The 11,006-nt window shown below is 42.2% G+C and overlaps 1 gene segment (V, D, J or C); it reads right to left on the bottom strand.

Moving 5' to 3' along the window:
* Positions 1-2,002: 2,002 nt before the first annotated feature.
* On the bottom strand, positions 2,003-10,766 carry LOC118938818. The segment is given in 3 exon segments: positions 2,003-2,549; positions 10,238-10,491; positions 10,633-10,766. Coding segments are annotated over 3 exon segments (399 nt in total).
* Between the last annotated feature and the right edge of the window lie 240 nt (positions 10,767-11,006).

Below are 11,006 nucleotides of genomic sequence, written 5' to 3'. Positions count from 1 at the left end.
AAAGTCATGAAGCCGGCTCTACGTATCTGGTCTCCAGTGCGTCTCCTTGGTCCGGCTTACATGGCACCAGCCTTGCGCACGGTGTCCCCGGTTCGTCTGCATAGCCCAGTGGGCTATTCCACCTCGCCGCACTGGCAGGGCGACCGGGAGTATTCAACCAGGTAAGGTTGGGCAGGCTCGGTGCTCAAGAGCTCCAGTGCGCCTGCACGGTCCGGTCCATCCAGTACCACCTCCACGCACCAGCCCTCCGGTGGCAGCTCCCCGCACCAGGCTTCCTGTGCGTGTCCTCGGCCCATAGTGCGCTTCGCCTGTCCAGCACTGCCAGAGCCTTCCTCCTCTCCAGCGCTGCCGGAGTCTCCTGCCTGTCCAGCGCTGCCGGAGCCTTCCTCCTCTACAGCGCTGCCGGAGCCTTCCTCCTCTCCAGCGCTGCCGGAGTCTCCCGCCTGTTTAGCGCTGCCAGAGCCTTCCTCCTCTACATCGCTGCCGGAGTCTCCCGCCTGTTCAGCGCTGCCAGAGCTGCCAGTCTGCAAGGAACAGCCAGAGCTGCCAGTCTGCAAGGAGCAGCCAGAGCTGCCAGTCTGCAAGGAGCTGCCAGTCTGCAAGGAGCTGCCAGTCTGCAAGGAGCTGCCAGAGCTGCCAGTCTGCTTGGAGCCGCCAGAGCTGCCAGTCTGCAAGAAACCGCCAGAGCCGCCAGTCAGCATGGAGCAGCCAGAGCCGCCAGTCAGCATGGAGCAGCCAGAGCCGCCAGTCAGCATGGAGTAGCCAGAGCCGCCAGTCAGCATGGAGCAGCCAGAGCCGCCAGTCAGTATGGAGCAGCCAGTCTGCCAGGATCCGCCAGAGCTGTCAGTCAGCCAGGATCCGCCATTCAGCCAGGATCCGCCAGTCAGCCAGGATCTGCCAGAACTGCCAGTCAGCCAGGATCTGCCAGAACTGCCAGTCAGCCAGGATCTGCCAGAACTGCCAGTCAGCCAGGATCTGCCAGAGCCGTCAGTCAGCCAGGATCCGCCAGTCTGCCAGGATCCGCCAGTCAGCCAGGATCTTCCAGATCCGCCAGTCAGCCAGGATCCGTCATTCAGCCAGGATCTGCCATTCAGCCAGGATCCGCCAGTCAGCCAGGATCTACCAGAGCTGCCAGTCAGCCAGGATCTGCCGGAACCACCAGTCAGCCAGGATCTGCCAGAACCACCAGCCAGCCAGGATCTGCCAGAGCCATCAACCTGCCTGAGCTTCCTCTCAGTCCTGAGCTTCCTTTCAGTCCTGAGCTTCCCCTCAGTCCTGAGCTTCCCCTCAGTCCTGAGCTTCCCCTCAGTCCCGAGCTTCCCCTCAGTCCCGAGCTACCCCTCAGTCCCGAGCTACCCCTCAGTCCCGAGCTACCTCTCAGTCCCGAGCTACCTCAGTCGCGAGCTGTCCTTCAGTCCGGAGCTGCCCCTCAGTCCAGTGGGGCCCTTTGTTAGGGTTCCTAGGTCTGCGGCGAGGGTCGCCACTCAAAGGACGCTAAGGAGGTGGACTAAGACAATTATGGAGTGGGGTCCACGTCCAGCGCCAGAGCCGCCACCGCGGATAGATGCCCACCCAGACCCTCCCCTATAGGTTTGGTTTGGGGGGGTACTGTCACGTTCCGACCATAGTTCTCGTGTGTTTTTCTTGTTTTGTAGTCTATTTCATGTATAGTTTCGTTATTAAAAGAACCATGAATTATAACCACACTGCGTCTAGGTCCGATCCCTGCTACACCTCTTCTTCAGAGGAAGAGGAAGAAGAGAACCGTTACAGTGTATTTATACCTGTGTTCTCTGTTTGTCTGTTGCCAGCTCGTCTTGTTTGTCAAGTCAACCAGCGTTTTTTGTATCCGCTCCTGCTTTTCCCCAGTCTCTCTTTTCTCATCCTCCTGGTTTTGACCCTTGCCTGTCCTGACCCTGAGCCCGGTCGCCGTCCTGTACCTTTGCCCGTTGCTGCAATAAACATTGTTACTTCGACAGGGTCTGCATCTGGGTCTTACCTTTATCCTGATGTGTTTGAGCCCAGCATCATGTCTCATTCACAGATCTAACAGTTCAAGAAAAGGGTTAATACATGCTAGATGATCACATCAATAATTGGTTGTGAAGCTCATGTAGGGATTTGGTTTGAGGGGTAGATGCTGATTTAACATCACTTTTCTTTTTACTTCAGTAGATCTTATTCTACATATGGACTGGTAATGTCTTCCAAAACGTCTAATAACTTGTATATACACTTTCAGTTCATGACCATTATAACAAGTTACAGCCATGAAGATGATAATAATGAAATGATGATGATGAGAGCTATGGTGACAACGTTGGAGAACGTTTGATCTGAATGATACTTTCTAACCTTATTCAAAGTTGACCTCCTCTACTAATCAGTGTTTCATGTCACTTTCTCTTCCCCCTCAGCACCTGCAGTAGGTTCCAGCTGTGCAGTCTGACTGAGGGAGGTTTTTGTACAACTCTGTATCACCGTGTGAACACATATTTACTATTGGGGTAGTGTAAACTCTGACAGTAGTATTCTCCTGCATCTTCAGCCTGGACTCCACTGATGGTCAGAGTGAAGTCACTCCCAGATCCACTGCCACTGAATCTAGATGGAATCCCAGAGTTAAGAGTACTTCCTTGATAAACAAGGAGGAATGGATCCAGGTTTCTGTTGGTACCAGGCCATACAGGGCAAAGACGAACCACAGTTAGGATACACATCACTGCTTGTTTTACAGTTCAGAGAGACTGTCTGTCCTGGGAGAACAGCATTCACCAAAGGAGTCTGTGTCACAGTGTACTGTCCTCTGGATTCTGAAACAGATACATTTAAGATTTCATCATTATTTGTGTGCTAATGTTGTCAACATTTGGTAATAGGTAATGTTGTCAACATTTGGTAATGTCTCTCTTTTGAGATACATTACCAATATTGAGTCAAAATTAATAAGAATAGACATTTCAATAAGAAAGTGATTTGAGACCAACAAATTGTAAAATATTACCTTGAATTAAGAACATCATTATCCACAGAAAGCTCATGGTAAAAGTCATTGTTGAAGTTCTGTTGTCATGAAGGACAGCTATCAGTCATGAAGTGTTAATCTCACAGGGCTATAAACACTCCCAGAGCACTGAAGCATGTGCTGCCAATGCAAAGTGTCTTATATGTAAATAGCCTTCTTTGACAGTCAGACTTTAATAATAAACGTGATGGAGAAACATGATAGCTTTGTAATCACTGACATGGTTTCTGATATAAGTGCTGAATGGGGACTGATATATTAATTATAGACATCGACAAATGGAGCATATTGTTAATATTGTGTTATTACACCAGATAGTATCTGCTTTCTGTGTTCCTCCAGAGGTCAGGGTCAGTAACTGCAGTCTGTGTGTGGACTATGTGTTCCTTGAGTTACTCAACAGAGTCAACATGTAGTTAATGATCAGTAGAAACATTTAGACATAGCTCTAGTTTGACTCTATTGTTGTTCAGCTTTACAACACACTGTGTCATTCTACTGGATCATCTCCTCCCCTCAGCACCTGCAGTAGGTCCCATCTGTAGCAGTAGAGTCACTGTGCAGTCTGACTGAGGGAGGTTTTTGTACAACTCTGTATCACTGTGTGAACACTGGACCACTGTGGTAACTCTGACAGTAGTAATCTCCTGCATCTTCAGCCTGGACTCCACTGATGGTAAGAGTGAAGTCACTCCCAGATCCACTGCCAATGAATCTAGATGGAGTCCCAGACAGAAGTGTTGTAGCATAGTAAATAAGGAGTTTAGGAGCTCCTCCAGGTTTCTGTTGGTACCAGGCTAGACGGGGAGAAGAGGTCCATCCTTGATACACATTACTGCTGGTTTTATAATTCAGAGAGACTGTCAGTCCTGGTAGAACGACTTTCACTGTAGGAGTCTGAGTCACAGTGTATTGTCCACTGGATTCTTAAACAGACACATTTGGTCATGTTTTCTAAGTCTCTGAATTCAAATTTTCTCATTTGGAGACAAAATTACAATGAAACATTAAAATAATAAACAGATTTTTTGTAAATCGTACCTTGAATTAAAGACATCAATATCCACACAAAGCTCATTACAAAAGTCATAGTTAAAGTTCTGCTGTTATGAAGGACAGCTCTCAGTCATGAAATGTTAAACTCACAGGGCTATAAACACCCCCAGAGCACTGAAGCATGCACTGCCAATGCAAAGTGTCATATGTAAATATTCTTCCTGGTAAGGACCCACATTTAACTGTTAACTATAATTCAGATTATACAGATTATTTTATCATGCTTTGAATACCTTCTACTGTAAATCAGTGATTTTGACCATTCTACCTGCCCTGACCCTGAGTCTGCCTGCCATTCTGTACCTTTATGACTCTGCTCTGGATTACTGACCTCTGCCTGCCCTTAACCTGTCATTTGCCTGCCCCCTTGTTTTTGTAATAAACTTTTGTTACTTCGATAACGTCTGCATCTGGGTCTTCTCCTGAGCCTTGATAAGTACTATCAGTCCCTATTGTATAATACTAGTACTTCAGTACTATCAATCCCTATTGTATTATACTAGAACTTCATCATTATCAGTCCCTATTGTATTATACTAGTACTTCATTATTATCAGTCACTATTGTATTATACTAGTACTTCAGTACTATACGTCCCTATTGTATTGTTGACCATGATGTCCTTCTGGACAGACTGGAGAGGTGGGTTGGCCTCTCCGGTCCAGTTCTACATTTGTTGTGGACCTATTTAACCGGTTGAGAGATATCACATGTGGCATTCCACATGCTTCGATTCGGTCCGGTACTGTTCAGTTTATATATGTTACCCCTTGGCAGCGTTATCAGAAAGCACAGCATTGATTTTCACTGCTACTCAGACAATACACACCTTTACATTTCTGTGTCACCAGAGGATTTTAGCTCCCCGGATAAATTATTAGACTGTATTTGTGATTTAAATACTTTGATGGCTCACAACTTCCTCCATCTAAATCAAGACAAGACTGAGGTACTTCTTTTTTGGCGCCAAAGCACAGAGATAGAAACTAGCCGCACATTTGAATTCACGGGCAATAAAGATAAAACACCAGGTAAAAAAACCTACGTGTTATTTTAGATTCTGAACAAAATATTTAATCACACATTAGGAACGTGACCAAAATAGCTTTTTACCACATTGTCAAGGTGTGACCTTCTCTCTCAAGCTACTACAGAGAGACTCATCGATGCTTTCATTACAAGCAGGCGTGACTGCTGTAATGAGCTACAGTCTGGTCTACCGAAGAAGGCCATTGGTAAACTGCAAAACATACAGAATGCTGCAGCATGGGTACTGACCAAGACCAGACGGAGAGCACACGTTATACCAGTTTTAAGGTCTCTGCACTGGCTGAGGTTTAGAATTCATTTGAAGATTGGTTTTTAAATCAATCCACGATTGCGCACCCCAACATATGTCAGACATTATAAAAATACAAAAAATACTTAACTTTTAGTGAACCAGGTAGGCCAGTTGAGAACAAGTTCTCATTTACAACTGCGACCTGATCAAGATAAAGCAAAGCATTGCAACACAAACAACACAGAGTTACACATGGGATAAACGAACATACAGTCAATAACACAATAGAAAAGTCTATACACAGTGTGTGCAAATGTAGTAATTTTAGGGAGGTAAGGCAATAAATAGGTCACAGTGGCAAAATAATTACAATTTAGCATTAACACTGGAGTCATTGATGTGCAGAAGATAAATGTGCAAGTAGAGATACTGGGGTGCAAAGGAGAAAAAATAACAATATGGGAATGAGGTAGTTGGGTGGGTAATGATCGGTAAGCTGCTCTGACAACTGATGCTTAAAGTTAGTGAGGGGGATATAAGACTCCAGCTTCAGTGATTTTTTGCAATTAGTTCCAGTCATTGGCAGCAGGGAACTGGAAGGAAAGGCAGCCAAAGTAGGAGATGGCTTTGGGGATGACCAGTGAAATACACAGTTGAAGTCAGAAGTTTTCAAACACTCCACAAATTTCTTGTTAACAAACTATAGTTTTTCACAATTCCTGACATTTAATCCTAGTAAAAGATCCCTGTCTTAGGTCAGGTAGGATCACCACTTTATTTTAAGAATGTGAAATGTCAGAATAATAGTAGAGGGAAGAATTTATTTCAGCTTTTATTTCTTCATCACATTCCCGGTGGGTCAGAAGTTTACATACACTCAATTAGTATTTGGTGGCATTGCCTTAAAATTGTTTAACTTGTTATGGCTGGATAATTGTCATCAACAACCGCTGAATTGCATAGCGCTAAATTCAATGAATATTACTAAAAATATTTATATTCATGAAATCACAAGTGCAATATAGGAACACACAGCTTAGCCTTTTGTTAATCCACCTGTCGTGTCAGATTTTGAAAATGTGCTTTACAGCGAAAGCAATCCAAGCGTTTGTGTAAGTTTATCGATCGCTCAACAAAACATTAAGTACACTTAGCATCAGGTAGCTTGGTCACGAAAATCAGAAAAGCAATCAAATTAATCGTTTACCTTTGATGACCTTCAGATGTTTTCACTCACGAGACTCCCAGTTGCACAATACGTTTTCCTTTTAGATTATTTTTATATCCAAAATACCTCCATTTGTTTGGCGCGTTATGTTCAGAAATCCACAGGAAAGAGCGGTCACTGTATTGTATTACTTTATGTTGAGAAATTTTTTCTTTGCTTTATAACTTTGTATATTTTAATTAATAAAACTGTATTTTTTTTTACTTAGATAAACATTTCAAATTAAGAATAAAGCATTATATTTGGCCAGTATTCATATGAGTTCATGATTTAAACCACAGTAAGTGTTCAGCTTGCTCAATGAATGGGAGGTTTTTGTACAAGCAGTAATTGGGTTTGTATCACTGTGGTCCACTTTTGGTAGCGGCACCAGACTTGATGTTGGAAGTAAGTTTCTTGACTTTTGTCTGATTCAATTTTTTTTTCTTAAACTCTTTAATCCCTAATTAAAACATTTAGGTTTGAGATATTTCACTTTACAAAAAGATTCTTATATTTATTGCTTTTGACTGAGCCTTCTTTCAACAGTTTATTTAATCAAAATGTTAAAATGTTGGCATTTATTTGCATGTTTGATTTGTGTGATTGCAGACCATATAACTCTTATTCTGGTATGATAACTATAGTATGAATTGTTGTAGTCATTATTGCAATCAGTTCATGATAGCCTTCACTGTCAATGTGGATTCTGCAAAATACTATAAATATGAGGTTATTCTGATCAGAAACAAATATAACACTTCCCACTGGTCACAGACATCAGTTCAACGTTTTGTTTAATTTCACATTTGGTTGAGTTGTCAACTAAATTGAATTCAATGTGAAATCAACAAGAAATATCACGTCATTGGATTTAGGTCAAAAGTTTTGGGGAAAAAAGACAATGCCTGTAACGGTTTTCTGTATGTGAAGGAGAGTCGGACCAAAATGCGGCGTGTCTATTGCAATCCATGTTTAATGAAGTAACACACTAAACACAAACACTATCAAAACAATAAACTTAACCGAAACAGCCTATACTTGTGTAACCTAACACAGAACAATGACATCAGGACACTAAGGACAATCACCCACAACAAACTCAAAGAATATGGCTGCCTAAATATGGTTCCCAATCAGAGACAACGATAAACACCTGCCTCTGATTGAGAACCACTTCAGACAGCCATAGACTTAGCTAGAACACCCCACTAGCTACAATCCCCATACATACACACCACCTACAAAAACCCATGCCACACCCTGGCCTGACCAAATAAATAAAGATAAACACAAAATACTTCGACCAGGGTGTGACAATGCCGTTACGTTGATGAATTTTTGGGAAATCCAATCAGTTTTCCACATTGATTCAACATCATCACATAGATTTTTAGAGTTGAAATTAAGTGGAAACAACGTTGATTCAACCAGTTTTGCCCAGTAGTTGCATAATTGTACGCTTTCTGCTCGTAAACTTTATACTTGCTATCTACTTCATATCATGTTACTGTTTGTGTTTTCTTCACATCTTTTTGCAATGTAACTTATATATTCATATACAATTTTAGAAGTCCTTTCCAAAGTACTTTGTTTTGATGTGGTTGATGTGTTTTGTTTCTTCGAGGTAACAGTTCCCCTACCCTCACCGTCCTGCCCCCCTCTAGTGAGGAGATGTCCAGTAAGACAACAGCCACACTGATGTGTCTGGCCAACAAGGGCTTCCCTTCAGACTGGACCATGAGCTGGAAAGTGGAAGGCAACAGCAAGAAGCAGGAGGCCAGTCCCGGGGTCCTGGAGAAGGACGACCTGTACAGCTGGAGCAGCACCCTGACTCTCACTGCCCAGGAGTGGACCAATGTGTTGTCGGTGACCTGTGAGGCCCACCAGAGCTCCCAGCCTCCCGTCACCCAGATCCTGAGGAGGGCTGACTGTTCTGTGTAGGACTCACCTGTGGATAGAGGCTGCTGGTTCCTCTGCTTTGACCTGCTTTGCTCTAAAATCAGTCGTTCTCTGATTTAGTGATCACTCTAGTGTAGACTAACAGGGGGCTTGAGTTCATGTGTCAATCAATTCTGTAGCTTGAGATTTTGTTTGTTTTAGATTTGATGTGATCTGATTTTATTCATTATCATGGTTTGCTTTGATGCTTCAATTATGTAATAATGGATTAAAATAAAGATTTATTTCTGGAATGCATATTTGTGTTGTTTCTATTAATAAACTGCATAAAATATACTGTATATTTGTAATATTCTGGAAAAAAAATATATACATTCAGTAAGGCTGATTAATGGTGTCTTTGAAAACATTCTCACTGAACATCATCATTGACCAGAAATTACTACTATCACAATATACTTTGATATAATAGAAGAGGTTCTGCCATGGTAGTAGTTGATGACTGTCTGTATTCATCAGGATACTGAGTCTGTGTCAGACCTGTTTGACTAGGCAGACTTTACAGTAATAAAATAACTATCAAACAGTCAACCGATATCTTGGACTCTCACGTGTATTATAGTCTGTGATTTGAAGATAAATACATTTTTAAAAATGACTAATACGACATGTGCCACTACTTCAAGGTATAGAGTAGAGTCTTCTTTACCTCCAAGCCCCTGGGGACAGAGTGAACGTCTGGTGACAGTGCTGCTCTATTCTGGGACAAGCAGAACCACCCATCCCTGTCTATGAAACTCTCAATTTCACTCCGAAAGCTATCAGTCTAGCAGTTGACCAATTTCACTGCCTGAAATACCCTGGACTGGGCCAGATGTGAGGGAGTGGATCGATTTTACATCTATATCGTGGATTCGTTGAGGGAGACATAACAGATGTGCCAGCATGTAATTAATGACAGATAAAATGGGTATTATACTTTATATATTAGGATAGTGTATGTAGTGTAGATAGTGTAGTGTAGATTGCAGGGTTGGGGTTAATTCCATTTAAATTCCAGTCAACTCAAAAAGTTAACCAAACTACAATTGAAATAAAAGAAAATGGAATTGGAGTTTCAGTATACTTCGTGAATTGATTGGAATGTAAATGGAATTTACCCTAACCCTGGTATATGGTGTATGTAGTGTCTATTGTTGTCTCATGGCTGAGCATCATGTCTCTTTCACAGATCGAATAGTCAGTAATCTGCTCATAAAAGCAATTCATATAATGCTAGAAGATCTCATCCATTAAAATCAGACATTTGGTTGAGGTCCATATGAGGACTTGTTTTGGGGGGCTGAAGTGATTGTAACTTTGAAGTAATGTTGAGGTCATAACACCTTTCGTTTTACTCCTGTAGATCTTGCTTTACATATGGACAGATAATGTGTTTCATAACTTCAAATAACGTTTATATACACTTTCAGACCATGATGAAAGATAATATAAGTTATAACCATGATGATAATGTTAATAATTTTCATGTGATCTGAATAATGTCTTTCTAACCATATTGTCACATGTCACAGTTGACCTCATCTACTGATCAGTGTTCTATGTCTCTGTCTCTTCCTCCTCAGCACCTGCAGTAGATCCCAGCTGTAGCAGTACAGTCCCTGTGCAGTCTGACTGAGGGAGGTTTTTGTACGGCTCTGTATCACTGTGTCAACACCATATCACCATGGAAACTCTGACAGTAGTAATCTCCTGCATCTTCAGCCTGGACTCCACTGATGGTCAGAGTGAAGTCACTATGAGATCCACTGCCACTGAATCTAGATGGAATCCCAGACTGAAGTGTTGTAGCATAGTAAATAAGGAGTTTAGGAGCTCCTCCAGGTTTATGTTGGTACCAGGCTAGATAGTTATTTCCATGCACATTACTGCTGGTTTTACAGTTCAGAGAGACTGACTGTCCTGGGAGAACAGCTTTCACTGCAGGAGTCTGAGTCACAATGTGCTGCCCTCTGGATTCTGAAACATAGAATAAAAACATGTATATGAATGAAATATTACACATAGTAATGAATAGTTCTGAATAGAAATATTAACATTGATATATGTCGATGGTGTAGATTTCATAATTCTTCAAAAATAGATTCAGAAAATGTTAACCTTGAAAGCATAAAGCAAGTGTCCAGATGAAGATGGTGATAAAAGTCATGGTTGTTGTGGGTTCTGTTGTCATGAAGGACAGCTCTCAGTCATGAAGTGTTCAACTCACAGGGATATAAACACTCCCAGAGCACTGAAGCATGTGTTGTCTATGCAAAGTGTCCTCTCTATGCAAATAGCCCTCCTGGAGCAAGGCACTAGACAGGACAAAGATTTATGGAGAAAATATTATCAAATAAATAATCCAAGAAATTATATGGTGTAACTATTGCATCACAATATTCCAACTGAATGATTTTTTGCCCTTTTTAGCCCAGGCAGTATTACACGAAACACACACACAAACTCATACATTTGATTTATATGGAACTTGT

Source organism: Oncorhynchus mykiss, chromosome 15 (genome assembly GCF_013265735.2).
Source record: "Oncorhynchus mykiss isolate Arlee chromosome 15, USDA_OmykA_1.1, whole genome shotgun sequence".
NCBI lineage: Eukaryota > Metazoa > Chordata > Actinopteri > Salmoniformes > Salmonidae > Oncorhynchus > Oncorhynchus mykiss.
Note: the sequence above shows the minus strand (reverse complement) of the source record. Positions and strands in the feature narration are given on the sequence as shown.